General features: G+C 40.8%; 1 protein-coding gene across 8 annotated transcripts; it reads left to right on the plus strand.

The window, feature by feature from the left end:
- Positions 1 to 1,110: 1,110 nt before the first annotated feature.
- On the plus strand, positions 1,111 to 25,328 carry BCAT1 (branched chain amino acid transaminase 1). Of its 8 annotated transcripts, XM_075708970.1 has the most exons (10): positions 1,111 to 1,311; positions 2,472 to 2,528; positions 4,594 to 4,704; positions 5,606 to 5,725; positions 9,614 to 9,777; positions 12,050 to 12,192; positions 18,128 to 18,213; positions 20,118 to 20,258; positions 21,399 to 21,473; positions 25,178 to 25,328. In XM_075708970.1, exons 1-10 carry the CDS (start codon positions 1,201 to 1,203, stop codon positions 25,217 to 25,219), a joined length of 1,050 nt encoding a protein of 349 aa, XP_075565085.1. In that variant the 5' UTR covers positions 1,111 to 1,200; the 3' UTR covers positions 25,220 to 25,328. The 8 variants fall into 8 exon arrangements, with proteins under 8 accessions (XP_075565085.1, XP_075565076.1, XP_075565100.1 ...); XM_075708961.1 differs by lacking the exon at positions 2,472 to 2,528; XM_075708977.1 differs by lacking the exon at positions 2,472 to 2,528 and having other exon boundaries at positions 1,123 to 1,311; positions 18,131 to 18,213.
- The last annotated feature ends 283 nt before the right edge of the window (positions 25,329 to 25,611 follow it).

Consider the following 25,611-nt stretch of genomic DNA (forward strand, 5'->3'; position numbering starts at 1 on the left):
TTCTTTGCTAATGGGATCTTTCTAGGAAAAGATGAATGTGAATGAACAAGCTTATGTGACCCAGGTAATCTGCTGAGTGCTGGCTCTGATCTCTCACATTGGTTTTATACATTAAAGGAAAATCAGCGTAACATATCTACTTAGTTGTGAGGGGGATTAATTTCTGATGATCGGCTTACATTCTGAGGTACAGCAATTGGGTGTTTCTGGAACTTGTATAGATGTGTTAATCTAAATGTCCAAGAAATTTTCATTTGCTAATTTTCTGGTTTTACACCTTGTACTGCTTCCTCCACTTAACAGTGCCTCAAAATCTGCTAACTGCATTGGTATAAGCAGCACTGTGTGTATGTGTGCATACGCTCTATGCATACTTTGTCAGCTACTTAGAGGTTAGCCGCCTTTAACCATTCTGTCGTTAAATGTCCCCACAGATAAAATATTGCATTTGTCCACGTTCACTGGTGCAGAATCATTTTTAAATCAGTCTGACTTAATTATTTTTATACACTTCTGTTGTGGTTTAGCCCCAGTCGGCAACCGAGCACCACACAGCCACTCATTCACCACCCCTGCCCCAGCGGGATGGGGGAGAGAATCAGAAGAGCAAAAGTAAGAAAAACTTGTGGGTTGAGATAAGAACAGTTTAATAGTTGAAATATAATAATTATAATAATAATAAATTGTAAAGAAAAGGAAAACGAGAGAGAGAGAAACAAAATCCAGGAAAAACAAGTGATGCCACCACTCACCACCTGCCGACCAACACCCATTCAGTCCCCAAGCAGTGATCGCAGCCCCCTGACCAGCTTCCCCAAGTTTGTATACCGAGCATGACATCTTATGGTGTGGAATAGCTCTTTGGCCAGTTTGGATCAGCTGGCTTAGCTGTGCCCCCTCCCAGCTTCTTGTGCACCTGGCAGAGCATGGGAAGCTGAAAAAGTCCTTGACTTGTGTAAGCACTACTTAGCAACAACTAAAACACCAGTGTGTTATCAACGTTCTCATACTAAATCCAAAACATAGCATTGTGCCAGCTGCTAGGAGGGAAATTAACTCTATTCCAGCCAAAACCAGGACAACTTCATTTTTGTCTTCATGTTCCTTCAGGCTTCAGACTTGATTATCACCCCAGCTACGACTTTCAAGGAAAAACCGGACCCCAGTGGTTTGGTATTTGGAACTGTGTTCACTGACAATATGCTGATAATTGAATGGTCCTTGGCTTCAGGATGGAAGAAACCTTATATCAAGCCGCTTGAGAATCTTTCGCTGCATCCAGCCTCCTCGTCTCTGCATTATGCTATAGAAGTGAGTACTGAATCAATTTGGAAACTGCTATTTTGTTTCATTAGCTCTTGAAGCCATAGCTTTGTAATAAAAGGACTATTACTGTCTTAAGTTCATTAGTATTGAGTTACGTTTTGTTTTGTTAACTGATGTCCTTCCAGAATAATTCCATTATTTACAAAGGGTAATGTTTATGTTGGTATAACTCAGAAGCAACTCTGGCCTGTGGATTTCAGCTCACTTAACTTTCTAGCCTAGTGAAGGTGAGCCCTTTCTTGTGTGGTGACAAATTAATTTGAGAAAGCATTCTAGTTCACTGATGGTGGATTGGTCCAATTACTATCTCTGATGTAACTTAATGAAGCACTGGATAAGACCGCATGAGATTCCAAGAGTAGCTTTAATTTGGGGACTGAACATGCACTTTGTGAAAGTTACTTTAAGCTGTTTTAAAGGTTCATAGCTTGGATTGCAGGACAGACTAGACATGCTTGTTTGCAACTCCGAACAAGTCTGGAGTGCTCCAAACTAGATCTGATGCATTCAGAATATACAAGTGTATTTAAACAAGGAACTTTGGAAAGTGAAATGTTAAGTCGGAAACCAGCGTGGTTACAGTTTCCGTGCTTAGCTGCTTACTGTCTAAAGCTGCCTTTTGTGTCTCCAGAGCAGCTTTGGCTATACTCACATCTGTGTGAGAGCCTCAGTAGGGCACATATGCTGAAATGGAAGCCTGCTTCTCCTCCCACTTCTGGGTAGGTGTATCTCCACTGAAGTTAGTGGAGTTGCTTGTGCTGCTTTTATTATTTTCTTTTTATTTATTTATTTTTTTTTTAACCACTAGTATAAGGGAAGATCAAGCTTTTCCCTGCTAGTTGTCCCTGAGCTCCTGCCTTCACCATTTTTTATTGTTGCTGGTTTTTCCCCATCTAGTCACCAAGCCTCCAAAGGTCCTGTTTACATTACAACAGGCCCCTGTGACTAAGGCTGCAGCTCTTGATCTGCCCAAGAAGTAAGAAACCACGCTGGAGTCCCAAATCTGTATTTCACTCTTAGTAGCATATTGCCTTAATGCTTGGCCTCTGGCCTAGTCTGAAATCATTGCTAATATGAATATGCTCTTATTTTTTTTTCCCATTTTTTTTTATTCTTTTACCCTTATTGCATCACGTTTCCTCTAGCCAAGAGGACAGACAGAGGAGAATCTGGTGCCAATGCTGTGGCTCAATGAATACACAGTGGGTATAATAAAAACAATGAATTTGGCATTCCCTCCCCTTTCTCCTTGCCCTTCATGATGCAGTGTGATAGTCTGGATCTGCTGAACTCCAGATCCAGTTCCTGTGATGTACAGATGTCAGATAATAATTGTTTGCACACCACTGTAGCAACCAACCATCAAGCAACCACAGCAGTTGCTTTTATTCAGGTTGAGCATTTCTGGAACACATCACTGTCTCCCTTTTTAATGAGTGAAAGGTTTTACTGAGCTCTGGAAGGTTAAAAGTATTTCTTTTTGGAGAAAAAGATTTAACAGCTTGAGAAGGCTTTGTGTTTCAGTAATGATGTGATTCTTGCTTCTCTCAAACCATTGATCAAATCTTGGTAGTAACATTCCTTCCTCTTCCCTCTCATTAAAAGTTCTGTGAATGTGTTTGGGAGAAGGGTGGGGGGAAACAACTGTTCTGTGATAAGAAAGTAGCATTACAGAAATGTGGTATCAGTTAGTAACCGGCCCAGTAGAAATCGTATCAAAGTATCAACCATATCACCAGCTATGCCATCCTTTATTAAAGATAGAATTTTTTTCTTGTAGATACAATGTCTATCCTAGGAACAGTTTCTTTTTCAAAACTGCATACAAAGCTTTTAATAAGGTTGGCATTGCCATAGGAATAAGATAAATTTTGAAGACAAAAAGTTCTGGGTTCTAATTCTGGTTCTGCTACATAGTTGGCATGTAGCCTAAGGAAAATTGCTGGGATTCCTGCAACTGAGTTACAACCCAATTAAAATTTGTCATGTGGAAGGACCTAGCTCTGTCATGGGACTGCAGAAAAGGTTTCTAAACATTGCATTCCACTGATCCTTATGAGAAAACATTATAGAATGTAATAATAATGAAACCTTGAGTATTCTACTAAAATTACTTATACACAAATACAGAAATCTTTTTTCCAAATAAAAAGCTTGCATATGTAGACTTCCAACCAAATAGAATGTATTTCCAGCCACTGTTTGTGGAACAGGAGTAGAATTCTGAGGCGACTGACAGCAGTGATGCAGTTTATAAATTTATAGAACTTATACTGAAATTTAATGTACAAAGAAATGCTTTACAAAATAAATTCTAAAAGCCTGAACTCTCGTCTATAAGCGTAAGTGATCCTTTAATACTTAATCTAAATAATACCTGTATTTATATATATACTCATGTGAGCTTGTATAATACATGTGTTTTCTGTCTGACTATAATTGGAAATCATCAATCTGTAGCTGAAAATAACTATGGATATTTTGTGGGCATATATTGTTTTGCCATGGTTAGGAGGTGGTGTAGAGCATTCTGCTGGGAGAGCACTGGTGGGATAAGGGCTTCTGGTAAATTGATTGTCAACACCAGTCATCCGGATTCTGTAGTTTGATGGGATAATTATGACTAATTAAAGTTTCCTGTAAAGTATAGATAAAACATTTTCATGCATTCTTCCTCTAGTGTAAGGCTGATGCATCTGTCTCTCATGCTAGCTAAATCCCCTTCCACAGCACAGGGGTATATGGGGGAAATAAGTGACCAAGATTTTGCTACAACTACAGCAAGAACTGCAACAGAGTTCCCTTAATTACCTTATTCTATGCTTTCTACCAAAATATGTTTTGGACAGAGCCCTAAGAATGATTAACGTATATAATTAAATGCTATAGATCTTTTCTGCAAGGGAGAATACTGTTTTGGCTCAGCCTTAGTTATCAGTCAGGATGTGAGGGAATAGTTAAGGCAAACACATGCTACAAATTTTAATTGCTGTAACCAAATTATGAAAAAAATGGTTAAGTCCCCTGACAGAGAAAGATATATCTGAAGGTTAGGCAGGTTGTCTTTGTAATATAAACTTCATAATAGTACCTCACAGGAGTGTGTTGTAAGGATTAACTAGTTAGCATTTATGCTTTGAGTACTGTGAGCAGGAAAGTGAACTTCTTTTATTTCCAAAGGGTGTGTTCTGCTTTTGCACAGATCATCATAGGATAACATGTCTCAATTATTATTTGATTTCTTTTCCCTCCTTTTTGGCTTGGTAGTTGTTTGAAGGAATGAAGGCTTACCGAGGAGTGGATGGCAAAATCCGCCTGTTCCGGCCAACCCTCAACATGGACAGGATGGCGCGATCAGCAAGACGAGCAACTCTGCCAGTATGTAGCCAAGGCATCTTACTCTCCTTAAGTCAGAGCATATTTTCTTTTTCAGAGTACAAATCTCTGAAACTTTACAGTAGCGTAACATTTATCAAACACTCTGACTCTTGAATAGTTCAGTTAAATTTTGTTAAGAGGCCTTATTCAGTGAAGGGAACTGTTTGAAAAGCATTTTTCTTTTAAATCACAAAAGTGCTTTGCTTTCTTTGTTGTCTCCCTACTGCCTCAGATGTACACAGTCTATTTCTGAGGGATGAGCACTGTTCTGCAGCTATTTGCATGCAGACAGCTGATGACATTGTTTTGGCATTAATGTTCTTCCTTTTCTTCTTTCCACTTCAGTTAAGTCCTTCAGCCTCCGAGTGCCTTCATTTTTGGTCATGCTAGCAACTTACCACTGCTTTTAGCAGTTGTATATCGGTCAATGAATTTCTTCCCATGCTTGTTAACTTTATTACTGTAAGAACTTTGCAACTTTGTAAAACTGGGAGACTTGGTGGGCCTGTTGGAGTTATAACCCGAAGCACTCTTCTGCAGAAGAGATGGTGCCATAGCTTGCAGCATGCCAAAGTGAAGGTGTTGGCTGCACAGGGAGTTCTCTCTCTGTGCTTTGGAGGCAAGAAGGGTCAATGGCTCCTTTTTGCTATCTCAGGATGATACTTTGTAGCAGAAGGAAGGCATTCGGGATACTGTATAAAAAGGCACAGTGGCAAAGCCCATGGGATCTTAAATTCTGTAAGAAATGAACTCAAGGAAGATGATGTAGTCCTATGAACCTCTATGGACTGTCACTGTTACATATCAAGTTTTCCCCTTAGCATATGGATCTGTAAAGACCACAGAGTGTTCCAGGCTATATTTCTCCATTTGCTTTTCTCCCTTTGCTTTTCCTTCCCAGTGTTTTGACCAGAATGAGCTGTTAGAGTGCATCCGGAAGCTTGTGGAAGTGGAGAAGGAGTGGGTCCCATACTCAACTGCTGCCAGCCTGTATATCCGTCCTACCTTAATTGGAACTGAGGTGTGAAACATTTTTTTTTTTTCCCCTCTTAACTTTTGTGTATTTAAGCATGAGGCAAAAGCCTCCATCCATAAAGGGAAATATGCAACAGTCACAATACAGTTCAGGGGCAAATTGTTTTTATGTTTTTACTTTTGAGTTAGTCACCTGTAGTGCTACTTCACAAATTTATGTTGACCACACCACCACCTAGTGGATACATTGATTCAGATCACAGAAAATTAACTTCGATTCTGAGTGGTAAGGGCAAAATTTAGCTTACCTTTGGTTTTGTACTGAAAGAATAGTTATTTGTGACACGGTAATGTATGCCTTTAAAATACTAATAATCCAGAGAAAATCATGGAATCGTTTAGGTTGGAAAAGACCTTTAAGTCAAGTCCAACCATTCACCTGACAATACCAAGTCCACCACCAAACCAGTTAAGGGTAGAGTAATAATTTCGTGTTTCCTGGCTTGGTGGCTGGATTATTTTTTAACGAGTAAAACTAGGAATCATTAAGGTTGGAAAAGACCTCGAAGATCATCAGTCCAACCGTCAACCCAACACCACCATGCCTACTAAATCATGTCCCAAAGTGCCATATCTACGCATTTTTTGAACACCTCCAAGGATGGTGACTCCACCACCTCTCTGGGCAGCCTATTCCAATGCTTGACCACTCTTTCAGTAAAGAAATTTTTCCTAATTTCCAGTCTAAACCTCCCCTGGTGCAGTTTGAGCCCATTTCCTCTCGTCCTATCGCTAGCTACTTGGGAGAAGAGACCAACACCCACCTCACTACTACCTCCTTTCAGGTAGTTGTAGAGAGCGATAAGGTCTCCCCTCAGCCTCCTCTTCTCCAGACTAAACAACCCCAGTTCCCTCAGCCGCTCCTCATAAGGCCTGTGCTCCAGACCCTTCACCAGCCTTGTTGCCCTTCTCTGAACACGCCCCAGCACCTCAATGTCTTTCTTGTATTGAGGGGCCCAAAACTGGACACGGTATTCCAGGTGCGGCCTCACCAGTGCCGAGTACAGGGGGACAATCACCTCCCTGCTCCTGCTGGCCACACTATTCCTGATACAAGCCAGGATGCTGTTGGCCTTCTTGGCCACCTGGGCACACTGCTGGCTCATGTTCAGCCGGCTGTCTACCAACACCCCCAGGTCCTTTTCGACCAGGCAGCTTTCCAGCCACTCTTCCCCAAGCCTGTAGTGTTGCATGGGGTTGTTGTGACCGAAGTGCAGGACCCGGCACTTGGCCTTGTTGAACCTCATACAGTTGGCCTCAGCCCATTGACCCAGCCTGTCCAGGTCCCTCTGCAGGGCCATCCTACCCTCCAGCAGATCACCACTCCCGCCCAACTTGGTGTCATCTGCAAACTTACTGAGGGCACACTTAATCCCCTCATCCAGACTGTTGATAAAGACTGGCCCCAAAACAGAGCCCTGGGGAACACCACTTGTGACCAGTCACCAACTGGATTTAACTCTGTTCACCACAAATCTGTGGGCTCGGCTATCCAGCCAGTTTTTTATTCAGCGAAGAGTACACCTGCCTAGGCCATGAGCCACCAGCTTCCTTAGGAGAATGCTGTGGGAGACAGTGTCAAAGGCTTTACTGAAGTGCAGGTAGATGACATCCACAGCACTTCCCTCATCCACTGTGTGGGTCACCAGGTCATAGAAGGAGATCAGGTTGGTCAAGCAGGACCTGCCTTTCATGAACCCATGCTGGCTGGGCCTGATCCTCTGGTTGACCTGCACATGCCTGTTGAGCGTACTCAAGAAGAACTGCTCCATAACCTTCCCCCGCACCGAGGTCAGGCTGACAGGCCTGTAGTTCCCTGGATCCTCCTTCCAGCCCTTCTTGTAGATTGGCATCACACTGGCAAGCCTCCAGTCATCTGGGACCTCCCCTGTTAATCAGGACTAATGATAGATGATGAAAATGTGAGGGAACAGAAATTTGCTGTGTAGATTTTGTGATTTCATCTCATACCTCCACCCTGACCTTAGTGAGGAGATTTTGGAAGATTCTACCCAGTAATTTAAGATGGCTTTTCCAAGAGACACTTCAACAGAACTAAGAACAAGTTATTTTGTCAGTTTATTATTGAACCCAGACAAACCTGACCTTATAAGAGGTTCCTTAGCAACTAGGTATTAGTGTGTACTCTGTGAGTTTCATGTGGGTGTGAGTCAATCCTATAGTATGTATAAAGGGAATTAGAAACAGGGAGTTTATTTTAATTAAAACTTCAAGGGTTTTTTTTTTAGCAGTGGCAAGAGAGAAACCTATAATGGTAGAGCATAAGACAAGGAAACTAAAGAATGTATGGTTCCCAACTGGGCAAGTTACTCTTCTACAATATCCACATCTGTAAGTAGTTACCATACATGAGCATTATACATTTCACATGTGTTCTAGGACTCAATTAATTTAATTCTTGTAAACCAGTTGCAGATTTTCAGATGGAAGGACTCAGTGACTATAGAGTATTAATATTAAAAATTGATTTTTTCCCCTGTTTTTGTTTTTGGAAATTCTTTTGCTGTTGAACTTTGTTTCAGGTTAGCCAACCTGAAAGGCCATCTGGCCTTTCCGCAATGTCATATGTTGTTTCTGGGTTGCATGTCCTGCTAATCTTTTATGAATCAGCACAATCAGGAAACCCAGTCAGCACAATCTTTTGAATTATCATGTAAGAATCAGGAAAAATATCAAGATCTCAGTTAGTTAATCTTGTTAGAAGTTTTGCTGAAGGAATAAAGTAGACAGAAGTCAAAAGAACCCTCTCAGCACCGGGGGAAGGCTTATTTGTATTTTACAGCAGTTCCATTATTACACTGTTATTTTCCCTCCCACCTCCCAATTTAGCTTCATGTGCTTTGTGCACAGAGTTTTGCTTCAACCTTTGGTCCTAAAGATTTAAGTTCAATAACTTTTTTTCAATGGAGACCTAATCTTAGAAACCAAGGATGAGCTAGTTCTTTTTACAAGACTGGTTTCTCTGAGTGGACAGAAAATAGTAACCCATTCAGTTGCACAGAAGATCCCAAGAATCATGGGCAACCAGCTGTATGTAGCCCTGCTTGAGGGGCCTTGGGCAAGGTGATCTTGAGCGTTGCCTTCCAACCTCAACCATTCTGTGATTCTGTGGTCGGTCCTGAGCTTTGCAAAGAATCATATAGTTAAGCAGAGTCTCCTACCACGGGATTCAGACTTTGACCAGTACCAGACGTTTCACCTCCACCTTCAAGCACTGATGGTGATGACTTGAAGTGTGAGAAGCCATCTTTCAGAGACGAGGGGCAGTGGGGGGGAAAGTGATACATTCCAGGTTATTTTCTGTGCTGTTGTGTGAACCATTTCCAGCAGGCAAATCCTTTTAGCTTGTCACACAGCCATTCACAGAGCCAGCACTCAACTCTACCAATGCCAGTTCTAAGTAGCATTGGCTAATAATCATCACTAATGCAGCTGACAGTGGTTCCTCCACTGCTGTTAGTGCTAGCAGTGGTCCTTGCCGCTCCTCCCCCCAGAAGGCTTTGCAGGCTTCTCCTGTGATTAATTCATATAATTATATAGTATCTTGTCAAGCTAATTTCTGAATTCTCAAAAGCTTGAAACTATTTGAGAAGATTAGAATAATGTATAGATAAATGAAACAGCTGTAGGTGAATGGTGACAGTACATAAAATAGGCCTGTTATGTTGCTTGGATAGAGGGGAAGTTACATAAATATTTTCTCTTCATTGCAGCACTTTGCACTGTCCTGGTAAAAGCACTCTCATGCTGCAGTTCCTCTGAAGCAGTGTTTCAAAAGCTAATTGTGCAGCACCTGATGTTTGGAGTGAAGTATACTGGTAACTTTCAATTTGTTTACATTCCGTATTTTCAGCCTTCCCTTGGAGTGAAGAAGCCGACTAAAGCCCTGCTGTATGTCATAATGAGCCCTGTGGGCCCTTACTTTGCAAGTGGAAGTTTTAATCCAATATCCTTATGGGCAGATCCAAAATATGTAAGAGCCTGGAAAGGAGGAACGGGAGACTGCAAACTGGGAGGGTAAGAAAACATAATTCTGCATCTTCTACATAGCTCACAAAGGAGATTTGTTTTTTAGTGAAGTATCTAATCCAGCAGAAGTAGAGATATTAAGTGTAGCAGTTAAACAAACAATGTACTATAACAAAGATTTCAATATTGTGCTTTGCAAATATTATTTATACAACTCAGTTGTGTATATTTGTTTGAACATTACAGCCAAGTGGATTATTTGCAGAGGCAATTTTGCAGCATCTTATGCTGAGGAACTGGACCTGGAAGGTGTCCATGTAATACTTTGGCTGTTCCCCTTGCAGAAGTTGACGCTAAAGATATCACTTCTGTGATGCAGCATTCAGTATAGCAGTCTGCTGCCAACTGGGCAGTGAGCAGCATTGACTGCTGACCTCCTTCCTTGGCAGACTGTCCTGACAAGCCATCTGCAGTTAGCTGGGGGAGTATGGGTGTTTAAAGGGAAAGCATGAGACAATTATCTGCATTGACTTGACCATAGTCTGGCAGTTTTCTGCTGAACTAGGCCAAAGCACTAGTTAGGTAGAAACATAATTGTTAATGTCCAAGTACTTGATTTGTAGAGTGAAGCTGCTTAGGACTTGAATGGAGCAAGCAACTTGGATGTGGCTAAATGAATGACTCGATTATACATCCTTGGTCTTTGGTTTAAACGAAGCTTATTGTCTCTACCTGGGAGTTTCTTTTCTAGGCAGGAAGTTAGTAGTTGTCAAGTGCTGCTCAAATGAGCTAGTAGAATAATCAAAGGGCAAGAAAAGAGCTTTTCTTCATTCAGTCTGATGTTCTGAGACCTTTACCCTTTGTGAGTTTTTGCTTAGTTATGTTAACTGTTTCCTGTGCATCCTTCATACATCAGCTGTGAAAAAAGGAATAGTCTGGAGTCACTACTGACTTGATTTGTGCCCAGAGGTGAGAACTTAACTCCAGTGTGGTCAGCACTTGATGTCTTGATGGTTGTTGAACATAGAATCATAGAATCGTTTAGGTTGGAAAAGACCTTTAAGATCATCCAGTCCAACCATTAACCTACACTAACAAGTCCACACTAAACCAATCAAGGGTAGACTAGACTAAACCATATCCCGAAGTGCCACGTCTACCCGTTTTTTGAACACTTCCAGGGATGGGGACTCCACCACCTCTCTGGGCAGCCTGTTCCAATGCTTGACTACCCTTTCCGTGAAGAAATTTCTCCTAATATCCAATCTAAACCTCCCCTGATGCAACTTGAGCCCATTTCCTCTTGTCCTATCGCTAACTTCATGGGAGAAGAGATCACCACCCACCTCACTACAACCTCCTTTCACGTAGTTGTAGAGAGCGATAAGGTCTCCCCTCAGCCTCCTCTTCTCTAGGCTAAACAACCCCAGTTCCCTCAGCCGCTCCTCATAAGGCCTGTGCTCCAGACCCTTCACCAGCCTTGTTGCCCTTCTCTGGACACGCTCCAGCACCTCAATGTCTTTCTTGTATTGAGGGGCCCAAAACTGGACACAGTATTCCAGGTGCAGCCTCACCAGCGCTGAGTACAGGGGGACAATCACCTCCCTGCTCCTGCTGGCCACACTATTCCTGATACAAGCCAGGATGCTGTTGGCCGCCTTGGCCACCTGGGCACACTGCTGGCTCGTGTTCAGAAGTGAAAACATCAGAAGTGAAAGGGGTTTCCCCACTCCTCAAAGCAGCCTCAAAGTAAACACATATTATTCAGTCAGGTTCACTCTGTAGGCAGCATTTTAGGAAAACAGTTGCTCCTCAAGAAAGCTACTAGTTCTGTGAATGTCATTTACTAGAAAAGAAATAACTTGCCTCTGGTGATTTTTGTGTTCCAAGAGGTTCATCTGACATATATGAGGTGAGGTAGATGGTTTTGGTTTGCCTTTTTCTCAAACCATGAGCTGGATGGGAATTGTTGCTCTCCCCATGATGCCAACTGCTAAATAAAGATAAATGCTTTCCTAAGGTCTCTAATTGCAATGATTAGAATGTCCAGAAAATGGAACAAGAGGTATTTTTAAGACAATTTGGATGGATATGTTTGAGCTGTTGATGCTGTTCAGCCCTTCAATGTTTTTGGGTTGTAGATACAAATGATCTAGTAAAATACTAGTAGAGTACTTCCAATGAAACTATTCCAGGGACAAGCAGTGACTGTGCAGAGTACTTGCTTATAAGGTAGATGTGCACAAAACCTTGCATAGAAGTGAGAAAATACACGACCAGATACTCATAACTATTTGGTCTTTCTTTTTGTCTCTGGAAGGAATTATGGTTCTTCTATTTATGCCCAGCAAGAAGCCCTAGAGTTAGGCTGCCAGCAGGTTTTGTGGCTCTATGGAGAAGATCACCAAATAACTGAAGTTGGAACAATGAATCTGTTTCTCTACTGGATAAATGAAGATGGAGGTATAGTAACACAAAACATGAAAACTTCAACAGAGTAGACAGTTGGGACTGTAATCCAGAAAATAATTATTAGAGTGCAGATCATAAATTTTCTAATGAAGATAATTTAACAAAGGAGATAGCTGTTCTCTTCTGAAAACTGATAGGTGACTGTTACTTATAGCATTATGAAAGAGGAGATTCTGAAGCAGCTGTGAGTACTGCCTACTGGTAACATACTAAACTGTTGCACCAGTGCACATGCTCAGAAGGGTAGAGTCTAGCCATACACAAGGTCACGTTGCAGGTTTGGTGTCAACTCTAGCAGCATGCTTGATCTTGAAGGAGGTGTTGGGTCTTACCTACTAAAGACACCTTATGCTGTATAACTCTTTGTGGCTTTGGGCATGAGTGGTTCCCCATCATCACTTTCTGGCAAGTCAAATGTTCCTGAAGCATAGCCAGAAGTATTTCAGCATCCAACTGATGAAGAACTTGGCTCGCTCTTTGAAGAATTTGAAGTTCTGTCCAGTGGAGGCAGAGAGAGGTAAACATGTCAGTCAGTGTTCCACATCACTAATGCTCAAATAATGCTTTCAAGATATACCATCATTCTTGAAGCCATTTTTACCTCTTTGTACCCGCAGTCATCTCTGAGCAATGTACATGCTGATTAGAAAACTAGCTAGATAATGAGCAGCCAACTATTTAGGCATCTCAAAAACACCCATTGGGCATGCAAGTATTCAGTGCTTGAGAACTGATAGCTGCACCTGAGAACTGGTTAGGAAGACTATATGTCTCTGAGTCCTCAAAGGATTGACCCAATGTATACACAAGTGAATAACAGAACACCTCCTGACTTCCATGAGTGCTGGCCCTCCATGAAAATTAAGTGTTACTGAATTTTTGCATGGCAGCAGATGCAGGGTTCAGACTCTGATTTCCTCATAGTGCCATGGGTACCCTTGAAAATTGACATTTTTCTGACAGTGCCGAGCTGCAGTACAGAGGCAACATTCTGTGGGGACAGCAGCGTGCTTTGGATAATGTAGGATAGCGGGGATCCAGCTACCAGACTGCCATCTCCAGTTTCATTACTTGTTCTTCTGCAAAATCTTTACCACTTTTGTAAGAAGAAGGATGATAGTCCCTCAGTGTTGAATGAGTCTGTGAGGTCTTGTGAATGAAGATATATAAATATGAGAAATCTTGTTGTTGCTGTTATAGCAGCAGTAGATTTGTCAGTGTAGCTAGATGGCCAAATTCACGCCTTGTGTAACTTCACTGGAGAGACATGAAAATAGGTTTTGGCTCATTCTGCCCAGGGAAAGGACACTGAAGGGGGGACATAATTAGAATTCAATGTTCTCATTGTACTTAAACCAGGAATATGCTGGAATTATCCAGCTGCAGCACCGTACTGTTCCAAAGATCTGCCAATCACTGTGTTACCAGTGCACTACTGAATAGTACTATTGTGAGGTGGCCATAGCAAACAACTTGTAATTCATGCCACCCAAGTTAACTGTATACTGGCAAACCTGCCATTTCACATGACATGGTCATCAGCATCATTGGAGCAGTTTGCTGTCTCCCAGTGTGTTGATTAATGCTTAATTTATGGTATCTTTGGTTGAGAATCACTCTTGCTGCCAGTGTGTGTCATCACATACCTGCCTATGGCTTTAAACTGTGATTTAAAAAGTGTTTGCCATTATGTTCTGTCACTTCACAAAGGATGCCTACTTAGGCTGTGGTTTTGTTTTGTTATGCAAATTCTACAGCTGAGAGAGGGATCTAACATAAAAATAGTGAGGCAGAAATTGCAGATCATCATCAAAAGGATAATGCCTTTCTTTTTGTGTTCAGAGGTCACTGCGGAGTAGTCTGAACTGCTCTCCTTGGTTTATAACAAATCAAAGACACAGCCCAGTAAAGCCTAGACTAAAGGACATCTATGATTCCAGTAAGAGTAGACTTTTCTTGCAAGCCTTTGCTATATATTTTCAGTTACAGCATTGTGACTAAACATGACATGTTGTCTTGGATAGCAGGAGGAGCCTGGAAAAATACTTCATTTGTAACATCAAGAAGGGAGTAGGGGGAGGAAATTACTCAATTTCTGGTAAAATAACATCACGTGCTCTGTGCTGCTCTTGTATGCCCACTGCTGCTCTGGCTGAGGCTTATAATATGACCAAATCTGGATCCCTGCTGTTGGCATAAATACAGGAGTATAATTTTTCATTCATCAAATACTGTTTATGGTTTATGTTCGCAAAGTGAAATTTTGGTCACCCTGCAGTCCTTTCCACCTGCCTCTTCAGAGCACGCAAGCATCCCAAGAAGCTGTTAATGTTGAAACTCGTTTCCTTTAATTATGTCTGTTCTTCTGCCTAGAATATAGGCTTGACTTTACGGAAAACCTTAAAATTTAAACATATGTCCAACCTGCAGGTTGCTAACTATGAAATCTGTGTGCATTTTCCAAAAATTCAGTTTCTTTAGAATGATTTGGAACCATCTGGGCTCTACTTCTAGCTTTAATGTTAAAGCATTGTGAATAGCATTCAGGTATGACTTAATATTTTTGTACTGTTATTAAAATGGGGATTAATAGTGCCCACTTCAAAATAGCTTACATAAATTAAAAAATAAATATGTTAAAAGATTCTCTGGAACAGTCAGGTAAAATATCAGACAAGTTTGCTTAGTGTTCTGTAGGTGGAGGATTATTTGTGCTCCAGAAGTATCTTGTACAAGTAGACTACTAACAAAATAAGGATCATACCTTCTGCTTTAATAGAAAGCCATAGCAATAGCATGGAGGGAAGAGCAGCAGATGAATGAAATGGCAGACAAAGAAAAGGAGGGGAAAGTAACTGAGGAAAGTAAATTGACAGAGGCACAAAGATAGAGTGATTTCATCAGGGGCGAGTAGAAGAGAAGCCGAGGGAAGCAAGGAGAAAGTAACAGAAAGGTCCAGAACAAACTGGGAGAGGAAGTCAGCTGTTAATAATAGTGAAATCGTGGTTTCCTAGGTTTTCCTTGACCCTGAAGATCACTTGGTCTCTGTTACCGTTTTGGTAGAATATATTTTGGTGAATTCCTCAGCATTGTTATAGTGTGACTAGTACTGAAGGCATCCCATGTTTGGAATCTTATCTGCTATATGTTCATAAATACAGGTGTGTAAAAATTAAGCTGTGCAATATGCAAGACCTCATTTTAAAAATCCCTTTAAACACTCTGGTGGAGTTCCATTGTTACAGCATGCCTATACCATTCCTGGTGTAATGGGGCACTGGACTGATAGTGCTATTGCTATAACAATAACAGTAGTCAGCTGAAGAGAAACCCTGACATTTTCCTTCAAATGCCTTTCCCCCCCTTTTTGCTACTATACATTTTAAGGCTTCTAGCCCATCAAAATAATTCAGAAGGCAAATGGAGTCTGTGAGCTCACAGTCTGGTTTTTTTGGAGATGGACAAACTGATGTCATATGGAGTCTGGTTTGGCATCAGTTCACAGAGAGGAAGAGCTTTTTGGCATGCTGTGTTGTATAGCGTTATCATCTCTGCCGGATACCAGGGGAGCAGATGTTCCTTGGGTGGCCCCAGGCTGGTAGGCATCATATGTATACTTGACAAAATTCTACAGAGCAGTCTGTTTGAAACATTTCGAGACTCCCATGTCCTGTCTGCTCAGTGCTGTTTGGCTGCTGGTTTGGCCTGGCACCTTTTCAAACTAGCTCAAATCAATTAATATATGTTGTTGAGCTTAAACAGGTCCTGGCCAAGATCTGTGGCAACATCATCACCAGACAGAGAACATTATCTGGTGTGTAGCCACAATCTTTGGTATTAAGGTCCATATTATTTGAAGGGTTTGGATAGAGAAAGGGGAGCACTTGTATATGACTGGGTCACAAATGCAGAACATCAGGTTTTCAGTGTTCAGAATCAGGTGATCCCTGTGGCTCATGGAAAGTTTTTAAGTCTTCTTTTGATATTTGTGCCAGAATTAGGACCAGACACACATCACAATTAGGAGTGATGCTAGACAGACTCCAAAAAAGGAAAGTTATTGTTCCTGACTGTATGAGAAAGAAGAGACCACTGCTATACTTAGGAGTCTGGGATAGGTGAGGGAATGGTACTATTGGTTAGTCAAACCAGAGCAGAATATATAGCCTGTTCTAGGGCAGCTTTTTTATGCATTTTGGCATGGCAGTTTACATCTATTGCTTATGTGTGTGTGTATCCTCATAAAAGGAACATGGAAGCATAGGTAGGAAAAACTTCTAGTCCAAATGAATAAATCCAGGGGTGGCTGCATTAGAAAATAAACAGACATTTCCCAAGAGAATGGACAGTGAGTAGCAGATTCAATGAACAATTCCATTTATTTATCCTCCATTTCCCCTATGCCACCCCAGCTCCCAAAGCCTCCTCTTGCAGAGCAGGAGAGAGCCCATGCTGTAGTCAGTCTGGAGCTGTGTATGCACTGGCTGGCAGGCAGTGTTTGTGCACAGAATTATCTAGCTGACTGTTGAAAGAGTATCAAGCCGCTGAGCTCAACCTGCTCTCTCAGTCCAAGGCTGAATACCGTGTTTCTCTCTTCTACCCAGCAGCAAGTTTTCACAGGACCTATAGAAATATTTTTAAGACAGCTTCTCCTTGAGACTGGTTCAAACAGGCCTGGGTTCAGTGATCTTTTGCGGGTAAGGAGAAGGGGGCATAATAAAAAAAAGAAGATACATATCTTGTTCTTTTATGTGACCTAGGTAAAAATGAATCAAAACCCTTAATGGTTTGTGGATTTAATGAGCAGGTTCAAGAAAGATAATGGATTCTCATTGGGAAGAGAAAATGGTTAGAAAAAAAATACGAAGAATATTACTGAAAGACTGTGGATGTCTTCACTTCTCAGTGCAAATTTGAGACTGTCTTGAAAGAGCCTGGCTGTCTGAAAGAGTAAATGCTCAGTATTCTCTGATAATAGAAACCACTGAGTATGCTATGTGATGGTTTAAAATGAAAGTGATCGTTTAAAATTAAAAAGATTAACTGATTTGCTGCAAAGGTCAGATGGAAGAACAAAGACCACATACAAACTTCTGTGTTATAATTTAAGTATTTACCAAGTATGGATTACCATCTATCTATCATTTCATTACTTTTGTTAGATGAACAATTATCTAATGTCCTTTTTCAAAAGCAAACAAGAAAAACAAGCTAACAAACCAAACTAGCTGAACAATTTGAATTGTTGGTGCTTTTGGAATTTTATTAGGACAGCTCTTTTTGTGTAAAGAGAAAATTAGGGGGGAAAAAAGGATGTCTAGACTAAGACAAAAGATCATTAAGGAAGTCTCCTCTCAAGATGGATTTGGCAAACTTTCCACTGCTTTGCTTGTTCAGTAAATGAGCCTCAAAATTTCTGGTAGATGTTTCATATTAATGCTATGAAGTAGGTATACTGAACCCCATATTCCTAAATTAAGTAGAGCAGTTCAGGGAAAGTCATGATCTGCCCTGGATTAGGCATGGCTTTCCCTTGTGCCTCTCTATTCTGAATTTGAAGACTGAGCCATTCAATGGTTCCCAGTAGTTATACAGTGAATCCATAACACAGAGGAATAAAACCTACTGCTAGGTTTTAGCCATGCATTTATTAATGTATTAAATATGTTTCTTCCCCACCCACTGAAGTGTACTCAAAAGATTCCCTTCCAAACACTCAACATCAACTTACTGGAATTGAATTTGTGTAACTTGTGTTGTTATAGAGCTCTGATAAATGTTGCACATTAAGGGGTAGGGAATGTTTCTGATACCATTCGACTTCTTTTTAATTTTCATTGGTGTAATGTTTGGTGTAACATCAGTAAACATTATTTTTGTTTCTTTGTTTTTCAACCAGTGTTTCTATTTCTTTTGTGTTTGACAGAAGATGAACTGGCAACCCCGCCTTTAGATGGCATCATCCTTCCAGGAGTGACAAGACAAAGCATTTTGGATCTGGCACGCAATTGGGTGAGTGTTTTGACCTTGGCAGTAATGGTTTCAACTATCATGTTATAACATCAACAAAAGTACGCATTCCTGGTGCTCAGTATCTTGAAGTTCAAGTGATCCAGTCATATCCCTTAACCTAAATGGGAACAAAGGGCATACTAATTCATAGATTCCCAGCAACATCATCAGAATACCCACACCTGTCACACAGAACAATACCAAGCTTGTTAAAGTAGCTCCGCATAGTACTTAACATGAAAATTCTCATTAAATCCACTGGTACCAGCAACTTAAAGCAAGAAAACAAACAATTACCGTGCATGACCACAGCTATGCTTCAGTCATCAGCATGCTATTTCTCTGCTTAGTTCTTCTTGTTCCACTCTTATTTCTAATAACTAGCATGCAGCCGAAAGTCCAGCCACAGTCTTGAAGTCATCTGTCTGCTTCCAGATTCCAGTTCTGTAGTGTAGCCATCTAAGTACTTATTTGGACACTTGGGACTACCTCATATCTTGAAATGCAGCAAACTGTTCGCTCCGCCTGTACTGTATTAAAAGGTTCTATTGCAGCTTGGATAAGAATACTCTACTTGATGAGAGCCAAAGGCTCATCAAGCTCAGTATCCTGTCTCCTGGTTTTGGCCAGGCTTATGTCTAGGGAGGAGTAACAACACAGGCATGTGTGATACTTTCCCCCTGCTATGAACTCAGCTTCCAGCCACCTGTAGCTGAAAGACTTCCTGAAATACAGTTTGCAGTTATATCACTTAAATCTAACTTGCAGTGAAGGGAGTTAGGCATGTACTTCGTGGCTCATGTGTGCCACTTGTTGACCTGCACTGAACTCTTATGCATCTTTATTCATATTGGTACTCCCCTAGTTCAGATATGCATGCACAGTTCTCAGTCCCATCTCCTTTACAAGACAGACAGATATTTCCAGTTGATAGGGCTTGTTTGTGAGATACCAGACTCTCACGTCAGTCCTCTTGAATAATTAGGTGTCTTCTACTCTCACAAAGGTGGTTCTCTTTTTCCTGACCTCCGTACCCTAACCTATTTGAAATTCTGCTTACATGGTGTCCCTGCCTCTCTCTCCAAATACTGTCCTGTCCAGAGCTAATCATGTTTTCTGCTATCGTAAGCATCTCTGTTTCATGTTAAAAAGCTTGCATATAAAACAAGGGCTAAGCTTTAGTTTGGTCTGATAGGACAATAAAGCCCACATAAATCTATGAAACGAAAATTTCGAAGTTTGAGGTTTATTTTTGTTCTTTAAACATGTCCCCTCAGTCAGTTGCCATGCATTCTTCAAGGCTTGTAGAAGGTAAAACGCTTCCTGTGTTAGACTGTCCAATGTGAGTTGCTTTACTCATACCTGCAGAACTGTTAATTTTTGTGACAGCTGTGTGCAGGCTATAGTGTGAAATTTCACCAGGCGTTAAAGAAAGATGTCACATCTAGTTGGCATTGCAGATGGAATTAACAGAATATATTTTGCTTAGGAATTGTCTGAGAGCGGGATGCAAAGCTCTCTTGACATAATTGAGTAATTTTTGTACAAACTCTAGCATGCTAGAGACCATGAGTAGTCAGATCCCGTGTCACATAACCCATGACAAATTCTGCTGTGTTATTCCCTAATGCAATATTGATATTCTGTACCAAATCAGAGCGAAGTGCCACTTAATCATCAGCATTGTATCTGGCAAACCACTGGCTTACTTGAAGTTCATTCTTTTGATTAGAGTCTATCTTGTGTGATACTGGGAGGTTTGAAAAGATCACAGGATCACAGCCAAAACTTAACTGATTGCCACGAAGCTAATAGTTCTATTAGAGATGCTTCAACATGGAAAACAAAAATACAAACCATCTTTAAACTTTTTACAATTTTTATGGTTGATTCTTCTTGTGCAGGGAGAATTTAAAGTGTCTGAGCGATACATCACCATGAGTGACCTGACAGCTGCCTTGGAAGAGAACAGAGTAAAGGAGATGTTTGGTGCTGGAACAGCTTGTATTGTGTGTCCTATCTCTAAGATTTTATATAAGGGCAAGGTAAGAAAATGTCTCTTCCCCCCCCACACCTTTCCTTCTTTCTTCAGCATTTTATCATGATTAATTGCAGCTGAAGCAAAAAACAAGTGAGATAGAAAAAGAGTGCTGCCAGAGGCTCCTGGAAAGATGAACAGTGTCAGTATGTTGTTTCCCAAGTGAGTTACTGCTATGTTGTCAGAAGAGAACTTTCCCTCTCCTCTTCTGGGGTTTTTTAATAGTTAAAATAATAAAATCTCAATTCCTGGGAAAGGGGGAAAAAAAAAAAGTAGTTCCCAGCTCCCAGCCTGTTTGAAAATATAGAAAAATATTTCCATGTTTCTTTTATTGAATATTTTTTCCAAAATTAAGGCACCTGGGAAAGGTGAGGAAGAGGAAAGACTTTCACAAGGAACCAAATTTCTGAGCCACTGCATTCTTTCCTTCTCAAAGTCATCTGTTCTTCACCCCTCATGGCAGGGAACCCAGCTCTGATGGAAGAGGTGTTTCAGGAGGGTGCACAGCTGCTTCCACCTACTACACACCATATGGGAGATTTCTCCTGCACAGGTGGAATGCCACAGACATTCAGACTATTAAGCTGACTTGATGCTATTTAGCCAGCACAAAGTTAGTTCAGAAGCCTGGGTTATTGCAGCTGCAAATATGGATGTGCTTTGTTCCATTAAATATGACAAGTACAGTAAAAGTCTGTTAGGTGATACTTCTTGAATTAATAAAATGGAATAAATGTATTAATATTATCAGATGCTAAGATAATATGAGACATATCAAGGTGCTGAGTTATGAGTATTACAAATGTACCTGTTGTGTTTCTACACATACTTTGAAATTAAGTACTGTATATAGTGTTACTACTCTTGCCTGTACAATATACCCTCTGTTTTGGACAGATCTTTTGGAAGGCCTAGATTAGCCTTTGTTTAAAAACAGCATAACAGTTCAACTAATCTAACTTTTCACTGGCTCAGCACGCGCTCCTGTAAAAAACATTATAACAATCCTGGCCTACTTGTTAGGAGGGCTAGAAAGCTTGATAAATATTTATTAAAATTCTGGGTGACCCTAAGGTATTTACATGTATATAAAGCTATTATTACATGTTATTTTCTCCCCCCCACCTCCTTCTTTATTCAATCTCAGCATTTGCACATTCCAACTATGGAGAATGGACCTCAGTTAACAAGCCGTTTCCTGAATAAGCTGAGCGATATCCAGGTAAGATGCTTCCTCTTCTTTAACGAGATAAAATAATAAAAGGTGAACGTTTGAAAAGGATCTGTCTTTAATGTCTAAAAGCGCTTGTGTAACTCCTGTGTTACCTTCTGATGTCTGGGCGATGCTTTTGCAATATATGTTAGGGCCTTCAACAATTTGTGATCAGTTTGAATCTCCACTGATCACTTCTAATTGCAGTCCAGGAAAAGCTCAGCATCAGAAAGAGTTGAGACTAGTTCTAGCACCTTGTTGAGTGTTACGTGTGGGAATAGGTACTGCCTTAGCAGTTTGTGTCATGAGACAGACAAGTGCCTTCTCTAGAAGAACAGCTTGTGAAATCCAGAATTCTGTTTCAGAAGACAACACTGGAATATGTGTCTTTCTCCCTTGGCCAATAGATAGTGAGTAGATTATTAAGACAAATTTATCCAGCCTGCTCCCTGAGGCTTCCTCCCCTGCCCTCACCAATCACCCTGCTTTTCCACCCCCAACCAAGGCTCAGGAGGAGGCTGAAAAAGTGTGGATTGCTTCTAACCATTATCTTTCTTGGACCTTTTCACTTTACAACTATGCATATGGACCTTTTTGCCTTTCAACTATGTACATACCATGTGTTTGTTAGTTACATGCCAAGAGTAAATCCATCACTTCAGGAAAGTGCTGGACTGTTATGTACATGTTTACTTCTGGCGTTTCTTCCTTCTTTAAAAAAGCCAGCAGAGTTAGAACACTTCATTGTTAGAAACATGATTAAAATCAAGAGAATGGTGGCTGCTTCCCCTTTAAGAGTCAATCTGTTAAGAGTCAAACTGTTTCTGCACTTTTCTATCTGTGGAGAGATGAGGTCATATCCAAATAGACCCCAGGTTGTCATACAGAAAAAATGCTGCAACGCACAAAATGGAATATATAATATTCTTAAAATGTCAGGGTAGTTTTCAGGATCTTTCACAAAGATCTTTTATATATTCTATGGGGGGGAGGGGGGGAAGATCTCTTTGCAGTATCATTGACTGTTGTCGTATCATGTTGACGGTCTGAGGCTGTTATTCCAGAGAACGTTCAAGTTCTGAAGACTAAAATGCAATGGAAATTACAGCCAAACACAGCTTTGGTCTCTGTGCTGTGCTGTTGCCTGAACTAGGGCAATGTATCCATTTCATGTTAGACAATGGACATTTGTAAAAAAGTAAGAATTCTCAATACCAACATTGTCCTGCATTTGAACCTGTGACCAAGAGGTGCAGGGCTCCATATCCAATATCATTATACCGATTCCCTTGTGTACAATATATGCTTTTTTAACATTTTCAGTTTATCTTCATTATTGTGTTTCCAAGTCTGTTTTCATGCTGCTCATTGTTCTTTCGCAAGTGTTCTGTGTTCAACAGGATTTCTTTGGATTTGAACAGCTGTTCAGTGGAACTAGAGCTAGAGTGACAAATCAGAAACTCATGGGCAGAACTGATTCCATTTCTCATGCCAATTGAGAGAGACAGTAGTAGCACTGCGATATACATTTTCCTTCCTATCACTGAGTGGAAATCGTGATTACTAAAGGTTGATAAAGATTTTAGATTAAATCATTTACATTGTATACAGTAATGGTGTGCTTATGAATGAATTAGTCATAGTACACTGTCTTCTATAACTGCTTGAGTTAGAAGATTTAGAGATGAGATTCTTTTCTCTGGGAATACACTCGCTGAAATACTGCTCAGATGTTTTTGTGATTTTGCATTCCATGCTTTGAGAATAAACAAGCTTTTGCTATACCCTTTAAAGTGTAGATCAGGATGCAACCTGGAAGGGATAGAAAGAAGGTAAGATATATTGTTTATACTACGTGATATAAAATACATTTAAACACTGCAGTCAAGACAGCAGCGAACAGACATTTAGTCAAAACCCCCATCTTTCTCAAAGTTGCACAATCTAAATGGGTAGGCCAGCAGAAAACAACCAGGGAAGGAGAATGTATGTGTTAATTTTTACAAAGCAGGACCCATGGGGGAAGAGGGATGGGATTGACTAGCCTGAGGTCTCAAAGTCTTTGACAGAATCAGAAAAGGAAGCTAAATTTGCTTTTATTTCCAGAATGAAAACATCTAGATTGTAGTATAATATTTTCATTCCCCTTTTAATTCTGGAAGCAGGTTCAAACCATAGTCAAATGGCAACTCAGACCAGCCCTTGCAATTTTTGAAGTCAGCATCAGAGCATTAGATGACACTACTACATAAAGCCAGCAAAACTTACAAGTAATCCCCTGGCCTTTGCCTGCTTTCTGATTGGGGGAGGTGGGGGGTCCCAGCTTTTCTCTGAGAAGCAGTGATATGAAGGTCGAAGACATCTCTTTTTTTCTCCCTTTGCCCCCATCCTCAACAAAATCACCTCACATGAGGGTCATCCAGTGCTTTGTGCTTAAACTAATGATACATCTGCTTTTCCTTGGCTAGGGTTCCTAAGGCAACCAGACTGACATCTGGGAATGTAAGCTGGAAATCCTTTGAACAAGTAATTCATCCAGGGTCCTGTGTAGCATCATACCAGTGTTTAGTCAACCACATCGCAGACTGCAGAACAGGAGCAGCAGAATTAGTAATGAAACGAAAAAGTAGATGTGATAGTATGGAGGTCATTTAGAAGCTTTACCTGCTGGAGTAAAGAGTAAAGCACAAGCACACTGAACATCATTCCTTTATGGATCTAGAATTGTGTTTTTCTGGCTCATCCTGATTTGGAGCTGTTGTCTTTTCCCTGTTTTAATGTCCCTTTTTTCTCCTTTCCTGCTGATGCAGAACCTGGATTGGAGGAACTTTTATCCTCTCTGGAGAAATCATGAAGTGATCTTTTCAGCTTAACATAAAGCCTCTAAAACCAGTCTTTATTCTTTGGCAAAATGTGTTTTCAAGCTCCCTGAACATGGTACTATGAGGGAAAGGAGTACACCTTACACCTTACACAAGTACAACTTACACCTGCCACTAGTCTGGCCACCTCTGCTTTACTTACATGCTTGAGCCCTATGTGCATTTTTGGGGCTCTCTGGAGCATTGTTTACAGGACTGGTGACAAAGAGCTTTAGAACATGGAGCCAGTTTAACAACCAAAAGTGCTGCCTTGGGACTGTATCCTCCCCTGGAAGGAATACAGCTCCATGCAGTAGGTTGCCTTCATGTCTGCCTGGTGGTCCTGTTGGTTTGCGTATGGAAAGACAACTTGTTTTATCTGGGTTACAATTCTCTCTAATTGTACTCTGTGGTATTTGTGATAGGTTTTATTTCACTTTCAATCAGAAAGCTGTAATAAAAAGCCGCCTTGAAAATAAAAAGAAATAAAAACAAATGTGTTTGTTTATTGGAGCTTGAGCAGGGGCATACTTATGAATGAATCGGTGAACTGACCTCAGGGAATAACTGTATTAAATTGATGGAAAGCTCTAGTGAAGCAGGACTATTCTGTATCATCTCTAGTGAGTATCAGTATCTCCCCTTCCTAGTCTACTTATTGGAAGATGGATAAATCTTCAAGCTGCCTTTAGGCTTTGCTCAAATCAAAAACAGAAGGCATAAGAAATAATGTAAGCCACTCTCAGGGTGGTGGATATGAATCTTTCTGAGGATAGGCCTAAGAAGTTATCATGATTGTACACTGTTACTTGTAACTTTTATTCTTAAACTCCATTTTTTACTTCGTTTCAGTATGGAAGAGAAGACAGCGATTGGGCAGTGCTGGTGTCATGAAGGTGGAAGAGTTCAGACTCTCCTGACAGAACAGATATGAATAATGACAACTTCTGTAGCTGCCTGTGCGTAGCATAGTTTCTGTATCAGTTTGTTCCCCAGGATGATTGTTTCCACAATCCAGCAAATGTGAACACAATCACTATGATTTCTACTGTAATCCTGTTGGTAGAAGCCTGTCTTCCTGGTAGAGGTGCTAAGTGTTAGCAATAGAACTTTCCTAATGGTTTTCTTAGTGCCTCCTTGTGTCTTATGTACAGTCTGAAAACTTGTAAAATGCTCTTCAACTGCTCTTCAGTTTGGTTTGTTTTAACTGCCATCATCAGCAGAGCATGTTGCCATCTAACACAAAGACATTGCCTGTTAGCTGGCCAAAGGGTTCTGTTGACTTT

Source organism: Pelecanus crispus, chromosome 1 (genome assembly GCF_030463565.1).
Source record: "Pelecanus crispus isolate bPelCri1 chromosome 1, bPelCri1.pri, whole genome shotgun sequence".
Lineage (NCBI taxonomy): Eukaryota > Metazoa > Chordata > Aves > Pelecaniformes > Pelecanidae > Pelecanus > Pelecanus crispus.